Source organism: Acinonyx jubatus, chromosome F2, assembly GCF_027475565.1.
Source record: "Acinonyx jubatus isolate Ajub_Pintada_27869175 chromosome F2, VMU_Ajub_asm_v1.0, whole genome shotgun sequence".
Lineage (NCBI taxonomy): Eukaryota > Metazoa > Chordata > Mammalia > Carnivora > Felidae > Acinonyx > Acinonyx jubatus.
Window position 1 is genome coordinate 40,106,529 of NC_069394.1, and position 20,171 is coordinate 40,126,699.

Sequence of the window (20,171 nt, forward strand, 5' to 3'; positions counted from 1 at the left end):
CTGTTCCAAAATAATTCAGCATGGGGATAGAGGGTAGGGAATACAAGGAAACAAGACTGTGCACGAGGTGAGCATTGTTGAAACTGGAGGATGGAGGGGCGCCTGGGTGGCTCAGTCAGTTTAGTGTCCGACTTTGGCTCAGGTCATGATCTCGTGGTTTGTGAGTTCAAGCCCCAAGTTGGGCTCTGTGCTGACAGCTCAGAGCCTGGAGCCTGCTTTGGATTCTGTGTCTCCCCCTATCTCTGCCCCTCCCCTGCTCATGCTCTGTCTCTCAATAATAAATAAACATTAAAAAAAAAAAAAGAAACTGGAAGATAGATGGGTACATGAGGGGTCATCTACTCTACTTCCCCATATGTTTGAAATTTTCTATGATTACCAAGAAAACCCAAACTAATTTTCTGGACCAACCAAGTAAAAGTGAAGAATCTTAAGCTTAACATAAGACTTCTGTCCAAAATAATAAAAAAAATTAAGAAGGGCAGACACAGAATGCTTAAGGTAGGTTAAGATCTTACTTAATTTTATTTTTTTTTAAGATTATTTATTTTAGAGAGAGAAAGGGAGAGAGAGAGAGAGAGAGAGAGAGAGAGAGAGAGAGAGAGAGAATCCCAAGCAGGTTCTGCACTCAGTGCAGAGCCTGACTCAGGGCTCTGTCTCATGAACTGCGAGATCATGACCTGAGCCGAAAACACGAGTCAGACGCCCAACCAACTGAGCCATGATTGAGCCCTACATTGGTGCACAGCCTAATTGGGATTCTCTGTCTCCCTCTCTCTCTGCCCCTCCCCTGCTCATTCTCTCTCTCTCTCTCTCTCAAAAAAAATAAAGAAACATGAAAAAAATAAAGAAAGATGGGGCTCCTGGGTGGCTCAGTCAGTTAAGCGTCTGACTTCAGCTCAGGTCATGATCGCAGTCCATGAGTTCGAGCCCCATGTCGGGCTCTGTGCTGACAGCTCAGAGCCTGGAGCCTGTTTCAGATTCTGTGTCTCCCTCTCTCTCTGACCTTCCCCCGTTCATGCTCTGTCTCTCTCTGTCTCAAAAATAAACAAACGTTAAAAAAAATTTTTTTTTAATAAAAGAAAGAAAGAAAGAAAGAAAGAAAGAAAGAAAGAAAGAAAGAAAGAAAGAAAGATAGACAGATGACGGAAAAGTCCCAGGACAGTGGAGCTAGAGGCCCCCAAGGGCTCTTCCCTTCAGACAGGAAGGTCAGCTCATAGGGTTTGGCCCCTTAAGTCAGCCTGTGGGGCAGAAACTGCATGGTCTGATTACCTTCAAGAACATCTCTCAAGACCTATAAACCACAGTCCATCATTTTGTCCATAAACACTTGTACAGCAATATGTAACACTGTAACACCCTTGCTCCTTCATGGAGGCCTGCATGTAGGTGAATTCTCACAAGTGAAATTTATGCATGTATGGTGTACCTGCTGAGGGCATTTGACCAGAACTTACCAAGGTGACCCGCTTTGGATGCTGGGTGGTCCCATGTATTTAATCTTGACCTTCAGACTAGTGGCCAATTTTGGGTGATTACAAGCAGAAGGTCCGGTCTATGAATTTCTAAAAAAACTAGGTGCACAAGAATTTTTGCTGTTGTTGTTAGTTTTTTTAAAGAGACACCATGAGGAGTTTCACTAACACTTTTGGGTAAAAAAGTGATCTTTTTAAAAAAATAATAAACTTACCACACAAAGAAGCCAAAGCACAACATATAGTATTTGGGTCTTAGAGAAGAGATCTTGTCCAAATTTTATGCACACGATAGCTTCCAGGAAACCAATGACCCTAGTTAGAACAAGAGGTTAAATATTAATTCGTCTTATCAGAGCATATATATTCTACATAAATATGCCTTATGCCATCATGACACACTGATAGCGGGTTCCCCACAAAATGACACTTGTTCTCTTCCATTGCAATTTCTTCAGAAATAACATATATATTTATATTTAGTACTTAGCTTCTTTTACTGTTACTCACTTCTTCCCTCCTCCCAGAACAGAACCTCCACTCATACATTTTAATAGCTGCAAGCATCCAGATGAGTGCCTATCACGTTCGAGATGAACTGTCACCACCTCTGTTGGCACCCTCTCAAGTGACAGAGAACCTACTACCTTGGCAGGTGGGCTTATTCCGCCACTCAATCTCTTTAGCTGTGGGGAAGTTCTCCTTGTCTCAGGCTGGTATCTGCCTCCGCCTGCCCGTGGGTCCTAACTCTGCCCTCCTGTCCTACAGGGTGAGTCTGAGCCTTCCAAGCCAAGTTTTTCAGTAATTTGAAGGCAGCAATCACATTCCCTCCCAGACTTCCAAGCATTTCCAGGTTCAATATTCCCCATTCTGGATGACAATAAAGTAAGCCTTTATCCTCTAAATATAAAAATGTTAAAAAACTACAACAACAACTTTATTTTACTTTTTAATTAAAAGAGCAAAGAAAAACACCACTTTTATGTTCTGCACCTTCATTTATGAATATTAAAATCAAACCTTAAAATTAAAAACTCAGAAAACAACAGATGTTGGTGAGAACGTGGAGAAAGAGGAACACTTTTGCACTGCTGGTGGGAATGCAAACTGGCACAGCTACTCTGGAGAACAGTATGGAGGTTCCTCAAAAAATTAAAAACAGGGGCGCCTGGGTGGCTCCATCAGTTAAGTGTCCGACTTCAGCTCAGGACATGATCTCACGGTTTGTGAGTTTGAGCCCCGCGTAGGGCTCTGTACTGACAGCTCAGAGCCTGGAGCCTGCTTCGGATTCTGTGTCTCCCTCTCTCTCTGCCCCCCACCCCCACTCATGCTCTATCTCTCTCTGTCTCTCAATAATAAATAAATGTTAATTTTTTTTTTTAATTAAAAACAGAGCTACCCTATGACCCAGAAATTGTACTACTAGGTATTTATCCAAAGGATACAAAAATGCTGGTTCAAAGAGGCATGTGGACCCCAATGTTTACAGCAGCACTATCAACAATAGCCAAATTATGGAAAGAGCCCAAATGTCCATGGATTGATGAATGGATAGATACGATATATATACACACAATGGAATACTACTTGGTAATCAAAAAGAATGAAATCTTGTCATTTGCAACAACACGGATGGAACTAGAATATATTATACTAAGCAAAGTAAGTCAGTCAGAGAAAGACAAATATGATTTCACTCATATGTAGAATTTAAGAAACAAAACAGGTGAACATAGGAGAAGGGGAGGAAAAATAAGATAAAAACAGAGAGGGAGGTAAACCATGAGAGACTCTTAAATACAGAGAACAAACTGAGGGCAAGTTGCTGGAGGGTAGGTGGGGGGGGGGGCTAAATGGGGGATGGACATTAAGGAGGTCACTTGTTGGGATGAGCACTGAGTGTTATATGTAAGTGATGAGTCACTAAATTCTACTCCTGAAACCATTATTACATTATATGTTAACTAACTTAGATTTAAATAAAAATTTTAAAAGGTTTAAAAAGATCAGGCCTTTATTAAGGTTCCAAGCTCGTAGTTAAGAACGGATGAGGTGAGCATGAGCTGGCCACGTGATCCCAAAGATGACCCAAGAATATTGATTTCAGACAACTCCACTTCAGGGGTTCCTTACTCCAGATGGAATCTGGTCAATCAGGGTTGGTGTAGTCGCACAGATATTCTCTCAAAAGGCAAGAAGGGGCCCAGAAGGTCCTTGGTCCCCCTACCCATGGGAAGACCCAAAGATCACTCCCAGCATCAAATGTACAGATGACTCTAAACAACTGAACACCCCAAATCTGAACCAAAGCAGAAAATCTCCTTAATTTATCTTTCAAGAGTTTGGGACTCTTTTCCCCTAGCCCCAACCAAACAATGTTTAGGAGTGGCTGGCCTGAATCTTTAAAGACCTTCCCCAACCCACGCACCGCCCCCCCCCCCCAACAAAGTACATGTGTGAGAAAGCATCATTCTAGCTGCAATACACGACAGGCTTTTAAGTGTAGGGCTGAGTGTCGCTAGAATCCTCAAGTCCGGGCTGTGAGCCCACACTAGATGGCAGCACAGTGCAAAGTGGTGCCTGTGGAGGAGACTCAGAAAGAACATTTAGTTTAACTTTTGGCTGGGACTTCTTGAAGAACAGCAAATGCTCAGCCCAGAAAGTCAGTGTGCTTATCTGCTCTTAAGCCAGACTGAAATGTCACAGAGTTTCCTGTGAGAATTTGGGGTATTCAACTTGATCAACTCACCTTTCAAAAACACAGTAACTAGGGCCATGATTCTCAAACTTTTATGATCTGAGACCCACAGCAAGAAACACATTTTTTGTGAACTAGTAGACACACACACACACACACACACACCTGAAACAAAAGTTTTGCAAAACAATCTGTTCCTTTACTTTGACATTTTTTTGTATTCTATTTCACGTTAAGAAAATGTTGGCAGGACCCACTCAACTGACTTCACAATGACCTGAAGTTAAAGACCACAGAGCATTTCAGTCAGCAACTTTAGGGTTAGGATTTGCTCATCTGTGCTGAGGAAATCTTACGTAAGCTGCTGTCCATGTGCGTGGACTTCTCAGTGAGAATGTGACCACTGAGCAAAGCAGGGTGGGGGGAAGTGAGGGGAAGGGGCATAGTTGAGTCACAGGGCAACGCGGGTCGTGAGGGCCACACTAGGGCTTGGCTTTTAGTCTGAGGGAGGGTTTTGAGCAGAAAGTTTTTTCACATGATTCAATTTACATTTTAATTTGCTCATTCTGGCGGCAGGAACAGGGAGCCTTCTAATCTCGGGAGGGGACCCAGGGAGTAGCTGCAGAGTTGTGAGAAGCAGTGGGAACTGGGATACATTAAACCCAGCAATCACATGGACCCTTTCACCACCAGTCATTGCCCCTCCGCCGTTATCCCTGGCCCCTGGAGGGAATCCCAATAAATAAAGTCCTTAAGGAAGGCTAACATCACTTTTGTATAAGACCCAATGGCTGCCCCTTTAGGGTTGAGTCCAAAGGCTCAGGAGCACTGGGAGCCCATATTATTGAGCCTGTCACCTGCGAAAGCACAACCTCCTCACCAAGGGGGTGGGGGGAGCAAATTTAAATCTATCTGATCTTTACCAGACTGAACTAGGTGGCCAAACTATGGTTTGGTGGAATTCAGTCGGGGCTGCTACTTTCTTAGATGCCTCCGCCCATCCTTATCCTTAATTAGCAAGGTGAGGCGCTCCTGCCTGGGGACGAGGCTGGTCAGCTGACTGGGACCTTCTCAGCTTCCCAGACCTGCGGAGCCTGCTCTTTCCAGACATGGTAGAAATAAAGATGACAGGAACGTGGGGTCCAGGGTAAGGAGCTCTTCAGTGAATGGGATAAGAATGTAAGCAGAGTCACTGCAGAAACTTGGGGCACAAAAGCACTAGGCTCCACATGTATAAACTGGGTGGCCGAGCCAACCCTGACAAGTGGAAAAAGTTTTCAGTTCGCCAACAAGACCTGCTTTTGGATTCTGAGGATGCCACGGCCTCCATGCACCTCGCATATACTGCATATACTGCCCCATGGCTGTGCCAGAATACACTGCTGGGATGGCTCAGGGGGTGGGTGAGCCGCTCTGTCTGGCCAGCCAGGAGCTGACTCTCCAGCAGTGGAAACGAGACGTGCAAATCTGTGACACACCTACCGCACAGTCACACAGGCAGCCAGGAACTGCTCCTGCGGTTCAGGAGTCAGGCTCCGGTTCAGATTAGGGGGAGCAGACGCACCTTTGTAGAGACAGTCATAGATGGGCTAGGCTTTACCAGCTAGAAAAAAAAAGGTTCAACCGTGTTCCATGGAACTTTCTGACTTCCCAAGAACCCCAGGGGCAGGGTGGGGTGGTTGGGGACAGGGGCAAAAGGGTCCTCACCTTGACAGTTCTGCTCAATTGTTTCTTTCTTTTAAAGTTTATTTATTTATTTTGAGGGGAGGGAGGGGACAAAGAGTGAGAACGTGAGCGAGGGAGGGGGACAGAGAGAGGGGTGGAGAGAGAATCCCAAGCAGGCTCTGCACCATCAGTGCAGAGAGCCTGAGGTGGGACTCAAACCCACGAACCATGAGATCACGACCTGAGCCGAAATCAACAGTCAGACACTCAACTGACTAAGCCACCCAGGCTTAGTCAATTGTTTTGCTCTCTATTAGGATTTGGGGCAAGATGTCATTTGGGGAAAGGGATTCAACTGCTAAAAAAAACTTCTGTGCCTACCACCGAGGTTTGGGGCTAAGACTGGAGGGGTTTTTGAGGAAGGAAGCATGGGTGGCGGGATAAAGGAAGGACGGACTATCGATCGTGAGGAGGACAGGATGAAGGGGAAGACACGAGAAAAGGGAAACTAGAATGCTACCCCAGCAGTGTGAGCACGGAGGGCACGACACAGAGGTGGGCAGATGGGGAGAGAAGGTGAGGAGGGCAGGAGGCTGTGAACAAAGGTCAACAGCAGGAAGGTGAGGGCTGTGCTGGGAAAAGGTCAGAGTGGGATGACACCTCCCACAGAAGTCTATTCCCCTCGCATGCACCCTCCTCCTGGAAGGACTCTATGCCTCACAGCTGTTGTCTATCCTTCCGGGGGTAGGGGAGCACAGGGGGAAAAGCCTGAAAGAACAAGTACCATTGCAAGAAACTGTGGAAAGGAGTGACGTGGAATGGACAGCCCGCAGAGGAAACCGAGAAGAACAGTTTCAAGATGGCAGATGCCGCGGGGAAGACAGGGGAAATGCGGGTGGAGGAAGGGCCTGCTGACTTGGGACTGACCTTGGCGAGAACAGTGCAGCAGAGCACCGGAGACGTGAGGCTTATCATCAAAGGGGCACCAGTTGGGTTAGGACAACATGGAGCAAAGGACAGTTCTGAGAGTGAGGCAGACGTGGTCCTGGAGCCCCTGGGGAACAGTGGACTCTTACCCAACCCAGCCCCTGAAGGCTCCACCCAAGTACTTTCAGGGGAAGGAAAAGTGATTACTCACTCCTGCTATGGCCAAAGCGTGGACACCTTCCTTCAGGGCCATGCAATCAAAATCCTTTCTTTATAAATCAGGCTACTTCCCTCTTGTTCAGAAACAGTTATGATGAGGGCAGAGTGGGGAGAAAGACAAAGATAAACATGGTATAAAGTGCTCCCCTGGGGCATCTGTTCATATCGGTCTGGGCCTAACACCCCCACAGAGCTGGAGTAGTGTAATGAGACGTTCTAAAGACAGAAGAGGCCAGCTTTTACACACTACTGCTTTCTCCTTGGTGGGGTTCCCATTCCCTAGCTGGATGGAGTCCCATCTCTCCGCTGGGCACGGCAGGTTTGGGTATAAAAAGCTTAAAAGCTCAGTTTTATGGTACAACTGTGGGAGACCACATTGTAAGTCCGTATTTAGTTACATCACGAGTAATTAATACAAACCCTTTCAGGGTATAACATTTACAGAAGAGAAAAGTGCTCTCTTCAGGAGAAAAAGATGGAATGGTGGGTCAGACACCTCAGGGGGTCCTGTTTGCCCTTTCCCTTCCCCCGCCCACCTCCGCAAAGGCAAAAATTTGACTGTGGCTATGTGGGGCGCTCCTATTCCCCCCCCCTCCACACCTTGCTAAATGAAGCCTGAAATTGCTCCAAAACTAGTGAAAAGGAGCTATAAAACAGCTACTAGGAGACGGGAAAAAGACAAAACGAGGGCAACAGGGACGGGGCAGAAGAGGGGAGGTGGTGGCCTCCAAGGGGCAAACCTGCAGAGAGAAGACAGCTCAGGCCCCGTGTTTCCCTGCCGCTGGCTGACGAGAGGTGGCTCTTGCGTGTGCTCACACCCCCAGGCGGATGGCTGTGTGAGGTTTATGGACAGGAATGTTCTTTCCGGCATGGCCCGCTAGTTCTCAAGGTGCGTGTCCTGATACCACCATTCTGGGAGCTCGCGATTCTCGGAGAGCATACTCAATAAGCCAAATGATGTCTCCTTTGCATTTTACTTTACTTGAGCCCTTTTCAACAACGTGTGACTTTCTGCAGCAGCGTTTTGTGCCGCTCCAGCCCCATTTATCTTTGCCATTTCTCCCACCGCTAGGGATTGTATTTTTCGGCTGCCCGATTAGAAACCAACTTTGCTGCCACACTGCCACTTTCTCTGATCAGCATCTCCTTTTCCTCAACAGGTAAAACAGAGACAAGTCATGTGGAGCATACGTGCACTCACAGCAGAATAAGGCTTTGGCAAGGACTTCTGAGTCTGAAGAGGAAACTAAGTGTGGAAAGAAGGCATAGGCAGTGGAGGAGGGCTCAGACGCTCTGTGGACGAGGTGCGAGAACAACGCTTCCTTTCCTCCTTGGATGGGACAGTAAGGAGAGCCCGTCTACCTCCTTTTTGTGACTGCAACAGTGCGGTCGCATGGCCTTTGCTCTGTATTTCAGAAATCTGGTAAACGTGTAAATTCTCTCTCCTGCTAGATTACTAAACAATGGAAAGCCAACCCACGTTATCACCCCATAAGCTACTCTGGGTATGAAAATCAGCTTACATCACAGAATGTATGAGAATTAAGGACAATGGCCCTTTGTGTTTTAGGTGGGAGGGGGAAGCCTGCCTACATCTTTAACTTGAGCAAGCCCTCAGAATCTGAAATGAGAGCTGACACACACCCACACAGGAAAATGTTTAGAAAGAGTAACATAGAAAGGTTAAGGACAGTGATCCCTGATGGGCTAACTTCTTTGGATGATCTTTAGTTTCTTCTTTTGCCACTTTTTCTAATCTAAACATATGAATTACCTTCTCACTGGGGAAAAAAAAAAAAAGTTACTCTGCTTAAAAATCTGCTGAAAGTAGTAACTTCTTGCCTACTATGGGTACTCATTTTTATGTTGTCACACTCAATTTAGAACCTAAATTAGGTCTTGAGTCTAAGCTACAGGGACTTAACTTCACACAGATGTGCTACACAACTACAGAACCTCGGCTGCTAAATGGAATGGTAAATTGTTGGCCGAATTTAAGCAAAAGAACCACTTACCTGAGACACTGAAGATGGCCTCACATTTAACACTGCAGGGTTAGACTAGTTAGCCTATGGTCTCTTTCAAATCATTTAAATAATAATACTTTAAGATAGCATTTGTATCTGTAACAAGACAATTGTGACTGTGTGGCTGTATGTTAGTTCTCCTTGGAACAATAAAATTATACCTTGGTAGGCAGCAAGCAGCTGTTTTGAGCAGGCTTTTTGATGTAAAAGTAACATAAAGCATCACTAAGCCTATCATGAAATGATGTCCCAAACTTGTCACCAAATTTAGAGGGAATTCGAACAATCCGTTGTCTATCTAATTTATTTCATAAAATAAGGTCTCTGAGTTCCATGCAGCAAATATCTTTTGATTTCCTTTTTTTTGTAAAAAAAAAAAAAAAAAAAGTCTGTATGTCCTCTTTCTATAATTTGCCAATTAACTGCAATATTCTAAACTTAAATCAGAAAAGAGAATGTTAAAAATGAAAAGACATATAACAAAACAATAGCAAACCTTCATAGGAAGATTGTACTGAAAGGCACTTAATACAGGGTCAAGAAATAACCAAGGAAATTTAGAGGCTTAAGTGGTTTTTAAGCCTCCACAATAACAGATTACTCACCCAAACACCCAGCACTGTGTTCCTACGCGTTTGCACTGTGTGTCAGTGAGGTAAGCATAGTACTGCCTGAAAGAACAAAGATGGAATTCAATGAAAGCTTCTGGAAGATCAATGGGTCAGCATAAAATTAAATCACTTTGACAGGATAAATATAAAAGATGTTCTGACTTGTTCTACATACTCCGGCTAAGTGGTCTACTTCTAGTCAAGGGAATGAGAAGCCAGTGGCTGCTGGAACATTCCTATAAAAGGTGAAGAGTTTGGGCTGGGTTGGAGTGGAGAGAGCATGGCTTAAAGAGCGGAGTATTCACAAAGGCAGTTTTGATTCAGGGACAGAATGGGTGCTTCAGTCTCTCTGCAGGGAAGTGATTCCAGAGGGTCACCTACACTGTCATGAATTGTCTCCTCTGGCACTCTCCAGGACAAAGGTTGCCGATTGTAACCGGGTAGGGCAGACACACACTTTTGGCTCTCAGAAACTGGAATGGGATCCCGCATGCAGGTCACTGTTCACTCAATACCAATGACTTTGAATGTTACTGACGAGCTCAGAAAAATGAGGCAATGACATGGAGTTGAAAAGCTTAGAGCAGCACTGTCCTACGTAAATATAATACAAGCCACAAATGCAGTTTCAAATCTTCCGGCCGCCATGTTAAAGCAAAAAGAAACAAGATAATAGATGTTTTAGTAACATGTTATTTAACCCAGTGTATTGAAAACAACTATAATGAAGTATTTTACAAGGTTTCTGCAGTAAGTTTTTGCACAAAATCCGGTGTGTATTTAACATGTACAACATTTCAACACAGACTGGCCACACTTCCTGTGCTCAGCCACCACATATGGTAGGGTAAGTGGCTGCTGTTAGGACAGTGCACGTTTAGACCCTCATGACCACCCCCAAAACCCAATTCGTCCCTTCAGAAGTAGCATCTGAAGCAGGAGCTCATCATCTTTTTGGAGGTCACAGACTTTTTTGAGGATTTAATGAAACCTATAATAAGGGGCACGAACACACAAAATGTTGCATTAAGTTGCAGGGGACTCATGGATACCTGAAGGTCATCCACAAACTATCATCTCTTCACTCCAAAGGCCTGAGTGAAGAATTCTAGTCATGAAGAATTCAGGTCTACCTCTCACATTTTCATGGCCTAGTATGTTTTTACCACTTCAGCTTCTCTCCCCTCCAACTGTAGCCATCCCTTTACACTGTACTTGATATTATCAGAGTAAGAGAAGGTTCAGTCAAACTTCTTCGCAAAGCAGGAGAGTCAAATCAAAAGGGAAGGAAATGGAGATGTGGTCCGTATGATTTATTTATCCGAAAGCCTGTAAGCTTTCTCTCCTTTTAGGGACTGCCATTTGCTACCTGGGGTGGCCGGGTTAGAACCCATTAGAACACTTCCATCTTCCCAAGTAGCTTGCCAAAGCATCTTCTTACATAGGAAATGCCTCAAGTTGGTATGAGAGCACAGAAAAGGGACTGACTTTTAAACAAAAAAGAAATCATGTAGAAATCCACAGTGTTGGGTGGAAATTTTAAGGAGCTCTCAAAAACTTAAAACACTGAGGGGCGCCTGGGTGGCTCAGTCGGTTAAACAGCCGACTTCAGCTCAGGTCACGATCTCGCAGTCCATGAGTTCGAGCCCCGCATCGGGCTCTGTGCTGACAGCTCGGAGCCCGGAGCCTGTTTCAGATTCTGTGTCTCCCTCTCTCTCTGACCCTCCCCCGTTCATGCTCTGTCTCTGTCTCAAAAATAAATAAACGTTAAAAAAATAAAATTTATAAAAAAAAAATATATAATAAAATAAAATAAAACACTGGACATGTAGCCTCTGGTTTTTGTTTTGAAATGTTTAGCAATATTGAAATTTCATGATAAATCAGATGTGATTTGTGATTCTGTTTTATATATAAGCGATTTCTTTCCCCACTTACTGACTTTGTTGATCACTCCTAAATTAATGAAAAAGCTGCTGCTAATCTTTCTTGAAAATAACTGTGAGCCTCAAATTAGATTAAATTTTAAATGAGAAAGGGAGGTTCCAATCCACCAAGGGAAAATAGCATTTATGAGAAAACCACTTCAACAGACCATTGGTCTATAACGTGTCAAAACTCTGCCTGCCTACCAACTAGTGGGTTTCCTGTTTGGTCCTTAAAGAAAACAAGAGATGGAATTTTAGGTCTTAACTTCCCAGGACTCAGCTCTATCTTATTTGGTTTGTTCAATCCGGGATCTGCGCCACAGGAGGAGGGAGGCAAGGGGAGGAGATATATATAGATACAGATGGTTATCTATATCTATCTGTTTCCTCTTTGTAATAATTAATGAAGACAGAAGAGGTTTGACCAAGGAGAATACAGACTCTTCTTGGCAAGTGAGGCCCTCTGCTTTTGTGGTTTGCATGAACATTGAAACTGATGACTTAAGTTATTCTACAGCTACAGCTTCTGAAGCTAACTCTTGTAGCTGCTTACTATCTATTTGTATCTTTGTAACTTTTCAGATACCTCTGGTGTTGTTAGTGAATCAATGGCGGTGCTTCACATGAATTGTCAAACCCCAATGCTGTTAGTTCTAGACAGGAGGAATGAAACAAATGACTGTTGGTCTCTGATGTACACTGGGATCAGTCTGCATGAGCGACAGTCACCAAATCACACCTCACCTCTGGGGCCCTACCCAGGTCAGAAGCATAACGGCATGAATATCTAAGCTTATCTCACTTGTCCTGGAAGATGACAGGAAGGATGCTGATAAAAGGAAAGTAACTGGCTCTAAAATAGCATCATTTATGACTTCAGATCCAACATTAAAACTTTTGTATTTTTCGATCACCTCATTAAAAACAAAAAAAGTCAGCACCACTGCTACTCATTTTTTTTCAAAGGATGTTAAAGGGGGGAAAAAGAACAGCAGTGAAAGATTATTAAAAAGGTTTGAAGATAACGGTGTGTGTGGTGTTCTCATTTCATGTTACTGAGGTCTGAGAGCAAAACATTTTCTTCATATTCAGATGTATAATTCTTTAATATTTTCATGGGAAATCTAACATATGTGACTTTCCTTATGCTGAACAGGAGAATGCACAGCAAGTTAATGCGCTCAAATGACAGTCAGGCTTGTATAGAATTACCTCACTGTGGGAGCCGTGATGCCACCAATAAAGAGAATTCTACACCAACTTAATGGATGACTGGCTTGGAACACAAAGATATGTTTCAAGAAGAAGGTATTCAACTCAGTTAGCTGAAAAAGAAGGATGCATTAGTCAACCTGATACTGCATGCTAAGTCATAACAACAAATTCCTTGTTATGGACATTCTAAAAAATTATTAGTATATTTAAAGCATTTTCAGAAAATTTATGGGGTCCTCCAAGTTGCTACTGGAACGGCTGTATTTAAATTAAGTAATAGCCAGTACAATATGGGCACCAACCAGCTGGGGGATCACGGGTGCTGGCGTAGGGAAGGGGTATATGGTGGAATCAGCTATTTGTCAGGTTTCCTGGTACGTGGCTCTCATTTGGGTCACCTGTGTGATCTGCTGGGATAGTTGGGAGACAGATGTTCTGAGAACAGCAGAAATCATGAAAACAAATATACACCATGGAACACCTCTGCAGCCTTACAGAAATCAGGCCAGATCTAAAAGAAGTCTCACTGTAGGAAAGTGAGCTCTTTGATAACCAAAAGAAGCTTGAGATACGTCAACGAGAAATGACTGGGAACCGTATCTAGCACACGCCTTGACCAAAGGCAGCTCTTAAAAGTGGGTGCGAAGGGTCAGTTCAAGTTTCACCTATGGCCAGTGGTACTTTCCCTGAGGTGAGCATCCTGGTGCAGCTCATCACACGAAGAACCCGTGGCAGCACAGGAGAGACCAGCCAGGATGTGGTCTGTGCTGAGCCCATCTCCTGCATTTCCCCTCCAGATTCAGCAAGGAGCGGAGATTAGGAAAGGAGAACACACGGACCAGCAGGTTCATTTCAGTGATGTGAGACATGTGTCTTTTCCCACAGCATTGATTTCAAGGATATAAAATTTAAAAAATGGTCCACTAATTAATGCCACACATGGAAAGCTGGCCCCAGCTCAGTGAATGTGAGAAGTGTGCTCCGTGTAATGCTGCCATTCTAGGAGCACACCCGGTCTCTCCTGGACCCATCCAACCTCCTCCTCAGTTCGCATACTAATGGAACACCTACACCTTCCCAGACATCGCTCTGATAAGGAAAAACTTAGTCCCTGCCCATTTAAACTCCCATTTTCATCAGACTGACTTCCCCAAACCATGGTGACTACTTATTCACATCCACTTCTGAATCCGTGAACTCCACCTGCTGAGATGAGCAATATTATTCTCCACATGTGGACAAGGACAATTGTCTTAAAGGTGACTCATGCTCATTTTTTATGTTGGGAGCATTTCGTGTCTGTGTTCAAAATATAATTTCTCATGATTCCGAAACACTCGTCAAGCAAAAGCTGGTCTCCCAAAGTTGTAAAATGATTAACTTGGGCACAGGAGGATCAACACAAAAGGCTATCTCTAGAAAACAGAGTTGTTTAGTAATCCTTTTCCAAGACCCTTGGCTGCCTGAATCACGTAGTGGGCTGCTTGGAAGGAGACCTTCTCTCCACTGACAACACCTTCTTGGAGGACCCAGGGCCCCACACATAGTAGAGCCTTCTTTACTAAGCTCTCTACAAATTACCTGAGGTGGTAACAGCTGCGGCCCAATTTTAAAAAGTAAACGTTAAACTTAGAATATAAGAAAAACCCTTTGCATTAGTTCCTTTGGTCCTGAAAATGATCCCTCTGAAAATCTATCCGATGCCTAACAACTTGGGTGACAGATGCTGTGACCAAAAGCTTCTTTTGGGGAACTGTAAACATTTTCTAACTTCCAACTCCAAGAAAGATATTTGAAAATGTCTTTATGATGAAGCAAGGCCTTGGGCATAATAACACTGCTCTGTTTAATTATTTTTTGTATGTAAGCTGCAGGATTTTCTATCTTCCAAACCACCCAGCTGGTAAGCAGCGTCAACTAATGTTAACTCTCAATTCCTGAATGGTTTTTATTTTGCTTTTGCTTTTCTTTTGTTCCCCGCACCCCGCCCCCCTCCCCCCCCCCCCCCCCCGCCATTTCTGGGCATCTGAAAAAATACCTGCCAGATGATCATGAAAAGGTATATTCCAGCCACTCTCTGAAATGAAGATTTGGGGTCAAACCATCGAACGTAGGTCCAACTAGCAGGAGTAAACTGGAGCACGGCTCTTTTGATTTTACCAGTGGTGGTGTGGATGTCTCTGTAAGAAGAGAATGGCTCCAGTGAAAATCCAGAGAGATAAGGAAGGGGAAGAAGAGAAACAAACCAAAAAAACTGCACTGACAATCTTACAAGAAATGCTCAAGACAAAAAGATTCCTTTCTGGGTGAACCATCTCCCCAACAATGATCTCTGTATTTATATGGAGTGCGGAGAGATGTATCCTCGATAGGAAATTTCAGTGATGACAGGCACAGGGCAGGGGTCAGGTCACTAAAGAGCCAGGAGAGGCCTTAACTTGTGAACAGGTGACAAAAGAAGCTGAGGCATAGTAACAGCCCCCTGGAACCAGGCCAGTGAGAATGAGGACGCCCACAAGGACATGATCCCACCCACTCTATATTTCCCAAGGCAGGGCATTTTTTTTGTTTTTTTAACGTTTATTTATTTTTTGAGAGAGAGAGAGAGAGAGAGAGAGAGAGAGAGAGAGAGCACAAACAGGAGAGGAGCAGAAGGGGAGGGAGACACAGAGGGAGGCTCCAGGCTCTGAGCTATCAGCACAGAGATCAACACAGAGCTTGAACCCATGAACCGTGAGCTGAAGTCGGATGCTTTACAGACTGAGCCACCCAGGGACCCTCCCAAGCCAGGGCATTTTAGTTAAACAGAGAGGTCACCCACACCATTTCTTTGTCCTATTTCTTCCTAAGATAAATGAACAGTTTGGGATGACAAACAGCAATTTCTAAGCCTCCTTCATTTTAATCCTACAAAATCACTCAGTTAAAAACTTCACACTCCCATGACAGGAACACAGATTCCTACATGTTACACGTGAGAACAGTCAGGCTCAGGGCACCTGCCAGAGGAAAGCTCCCGTCATGAGCACCACAGTTGGCTGTGTATTCTAGCTTCTCCTGCTAGACCAGGAGCCGAAATCCAAGGTAAATAGCATTTAGTAACTGGTAAAGGTTCTTTATTTCGACAAAGATTTTTATCAAGTGCCTTTATGTCTTGGACATTGTGCTAAGTGCTGAAGGCACAAGAGAGAACAAGTCAGGTCTTTTATTTTTGCGGCAGAGGAGGATCCACTCGCCTACCCATCAACAGGCACGTACTGAGAAAATCTTGCAGCAAAAAGATATGAGGCACAAGAGCGACAAAAAATAGAGATTCTCCAAAAATAAACAAGAACTATGAAGGACCTGTATTTAAAAGAAAACAATAGCAAACTATATGGTAAGAGGTAGAGGAATATGGGAATAAATAGGAAGACAGAGCGTGATCAAGTATTGGAATACTTACTACAGATCTCCGTTACCTTATGATGGGTTTCGCCCAGACAAGCCCATCATAAATTGGAAATATCATAAGATGAAAATGTATTTAATACACCTAACCTACCAAACACCATAGCTTAGTCTAGCCCACCTTATGCTTGTTCTGAACACTTACCTTTGTCTACAGGTGGGCAAAATCCTCTAACACACAGCCTATTTTATAATAGAGTGTTGACTACCTCATGTAATTTGTGGAATACAGTACTGAAAGTGAAAAACAGTGGGTGTCTGGGTGCAGAATGACTGTGAGTGCATCAGTGGTTGACCCTCACCATCGCCTGGCTGACTGGGAGCCGCAGCTGTCCCCTGCCCAGCACCACAAGAGAGGATCCTACCCTACACACGTCACCAGCCTGAGAAAACATCCAAATTCAAGATCCAAAGTATGATTTCTGATGAATGTGTACCATTTTCATACCACTGTAAAGTCAAAAAATCATTAAGTCAAACCACTGTAAGTCAGAATTGTTTGTACAGCCAACAGGTTAATTCAGCTTTATATTCATTTGTATATTTGACGTCACTTAAAAGAAAAAAGCACCAATGGGATTTCTGCTTTTTAGTTGGGCTTGTGTTTTGGGAACCTGACAAAACAACTCTCAAGTTGAGTCTAAAGCATAAATGTATGAAAATAGGGAAGCATTATGGCAGTGTGTAAAGAGCCAGACAACCTGAGATAAATTCACACTCAGCAGCTTGCTAGCTGTGTGTCCTTAGGCAAAGTACTGAACCTAGTTCTTACTGTCACCATCCCTAGAATGAAGAGAAAAGGAGTGTCAACCCCGAGGACTGATGTAAGGCTCAAATGAGATACTGCTTATAAAGCGGACTTACAGCAACATCTAGCACAGCTCCAGTTTTTGTTCCATTATCTACTGTCTTAAATATATTAAAAGTGTGCTTTCAAGTCAGCACCCAGAGAAAGGATGATTTAAAGAGGAATAGGGAACACGGCTTAATCAATTGCAAAAAACATTTTGAAATCTCTCCCTCATACCATCTAGCACATTAAATGTGAGAGAGACTAAATAAGTTACTCATAATAAAAGACCAAACCATTAAAGAACCGGAAGAAAATACAGGTTAACATTTACCTAAACAAAAAGATGAAAACCTTTTAAAGTTTAAATGGAGTACCTACCATAAAGAAAATTACAAGTGGATGACAAAACAGAAAATAAAGTCACATTTATGACAAAGCGTTAATGTCCTTAACCTATATAAAAAGCACTAATAAGAAGAGGGAAAATATAATAGAAACGGACTAGAAATTCAGTATCACATAATTATATGTGATAACATTAAAAAAGGCTTAAAAGTAAAATTCAAAGAAATAGTGAAATAGACACATATATACATTAGTGAATGAGGGTGAGAATATAAATTAGAGTACTACACTTTTAGGAATTTATTTATAGGGGCACCCTGGTGGTTCAGTGGGTTAAACATCCAACTCTTGATTTCAGCTCCGGTCTCAGGTCATGATCTGATGGTTTGTGAGATTGAGCCCTGTGAGCCTGATGGTTTGTGAGATTGAGCCTCAGCTCTGCGCTGAGACATTTTCTTTGTGACTTATACTCATTTTCCCTTATTTATTTTTTTTAATTTTTTAATGTTTACTTATTTTTGAGAGAGAGAGAGAGAGAGAGAGAAGGAGGGAGAGCATGTGACGGGGTGGGCAGAGAGAGAGGGAGACACAGAATCCAAAGCAGGCTCCAGGCTCTGAGCTGTCAGCACAGAGCCCAACATGGGGCTCTAACTCACCAACTGTTGAGATCATGACCTGAGCTTAAGTTAGATGCTTAACCAACTGAGCCACCCAAGTGCCCCTCATTTAACAAAAAAAAAGTTATTTATAGAGAAAAAAAAGATCTACAAAGATACATGTTCAAGAATGTTCACTCTAGCTTCCTTCATAAAACTGAAAACTCTGAAACACATCTAAATGACCACAAAAGGCAGCTGGTTAAATACCTCATGATTTATCCATATGTTGGGATATAAAGAAGCCCTCTGAAATCATGTTTTAGAATATTTAATGATGTGGGAAAATGTTCATATTTTGTTTGATAAATAAATGAAGGTGTAAACACAATAAAGACAACTACTTTCATAATCCCACTGCTGTTCTTTTCCTCCTTTTCAATGGCACAGTTCCTGTTTCAGTCAAATTGAGGAGAGAGCTCAGGGAGGCAGGACAAGGAATGATAGAAGTGGGTGCTGTCCCCCCTGGAGGCGCAGAGGAGGGATGCGCAACTTGCATCAGAAAGTCAGAGACAGCTACCTGAAGAGGTGTCAAGGTAGTTGAGGTAGGAAAGGAGAGGACCTGTCAGCCTGGCACACGGGGACATGGGTCAAACCCAGGTATAGAGGAGCATGTGCTCAGAACCTTGGGAGCCCCAGGGGGCATGGAGGGAATGACTGGACCTGCCCAGCCCACAATGTGCACTTTGTCCCAAAGACCAGGAGGAGCCATCACAGGGGAATGACATGATGAATCTGACATGCTTAAAAAGATCCCTCAAGCAGTGGGGTGAGATGGTTTGCAGGGGGTAACCAGGGAACAGGGGACGAACTAATCCCCTGTGAGGGGAGTATGTGAGGGCAGTATGAATGCAGGCTGAGGCAGGAGAATGAAAACAAAATGGATATGAGAGAAATGAAATCATAAATGGTTTAACATCATCTGGGTGAATGCCTGCAACACGGTCTATAATCATTCATGTGTTTCAACTACTAATGTGTCATTTACTTCTTATCGTCAAAGACCATACTGAAGGTGCTTGCTACTAAAGCAGCTCAGTCCTCGTTGTGCGAGACTGTGACTAATGTCCAGAGGGGAGGCGACTCACTTGAAGCTGGCCCAGTGGTAGGTCCTCATCTCTAAAAACCGGCAAACGACCATGCCCAACCAGATGCCACCGCCGTTGCACAGCAGGATGTCCAGGATGACTTGGTCCCACCAGCACTCAGCGAAATTGGGCAGAAGGTGCATGAAGAAGAGCTGAGACACACGAGACCACGGTTTTAAAAACAAAACTGCAGAAAGATATACTTCCTTTTAATACATTCTTTTAGGAGAAGTCGTTGACGTTACAGGTTTTCCCAATGTATGAAACACATAAATCAAAACAAGGCCTGTAATCAGGTTTGTTTTTTATGCTGTGGGTAAGTTTACACATTTTATGAATCCAAACAGCTCTTTTCTTGACATACGGCTTTAAAGACAAGGTAACCCCTCCTGAAAAATACTACTGATGAATTACCTTGGCTAACGACAGCGAGACAAGGATCTAAGAAAGGAAAGGGAGAAAAGCCTTCATACCTGCCAACAGATCACTGGCATAGTCCTCAAAATTAGCAGCTTGAGAGTTCAAGCTGTGTGTTTTAGAACTATCCCATAGATATCTAGGTAAAACAGCAAGGAAGCTGCAAAAGGAGAAAGGTTAGGTTTTGATGACATGAGGTGGGAAACGGATAGCTTAACAGGAAACCCTATGACAACTGGTTCACAATCGTCATCTTATTAAGTGCTTATGATGTGCTAGGGGTGAGGCAAAATAAAGTCACGGTTCTCGATCCCAAGGGCAGGACGGAGTCAGATGTTTATGCAGAACCACAAAATAAGGTAGGCTGTGGCAAATGTTACCATGGTGACATAAATGGAGCACGGTGAGGACAAAAGAGAGATTCATTGTGACAGACGGCAACTGGGCAAGACCTATTGGGACAGAGGTCGTTAAGGACAGGGATGACTGGTTTCAAGACGGAGATGAAGACTGAGGGCATTTCAGAAACAGCAGGATCAAGGGTGGAGTAAAAATCTCTTATGGAAATCCTTTCGTCCAAAACAAACAGCCTATCAGCTGTGTCCAGAGCAGCACATGTTGCTGTGTGAAGGCCCATTTCTAGAAGGTCTGAAATGA

The 20,171-nt window shown here is 43.7% G+C and overlaps 1 protein-coding gene across 2 annotated transcripts in view; it reads right to left on the minus strand.

Moving 5' to 3' along the window:
• The window catches only part of PTDSS1 (phosphatidylserine synthase 1), a 64,435-nt gene that overhangs the window by 11,431 nt on the left and 32,833 nt on the right, over positions 1 to 20,171 (minus strand). For both annotated transcript variants that reach the window (XM_027064189.2, XM_027064190.2), the window contains exons 6-10: positions 19,098 to 19,249; positions 14,804 to 14,945; positions 12,763 to 12,875; positions 9,617 to 9,682; positions 1,691 to 1,790 (exon numbers count right to left, since the gene is read on the minus strand). In XM_027064189.2, the coding sequence (XP_026919990.1) occupies positions 1,691 to 1,790; positions 9,617 to 9,682; positions 12,763 to 12,875; positions 14,804 to 14,945; positions 19,098 to 19,249 (573 nt within the window). The remainder of the gene's footprint in view (positions 1 to 1,690; positions 1,791 to 9,616; positions 9,683 to 12,762; positions 12,876 to 14,803; positions 14,946 to 19,097; positions 19,250 to 20,171) is intronic.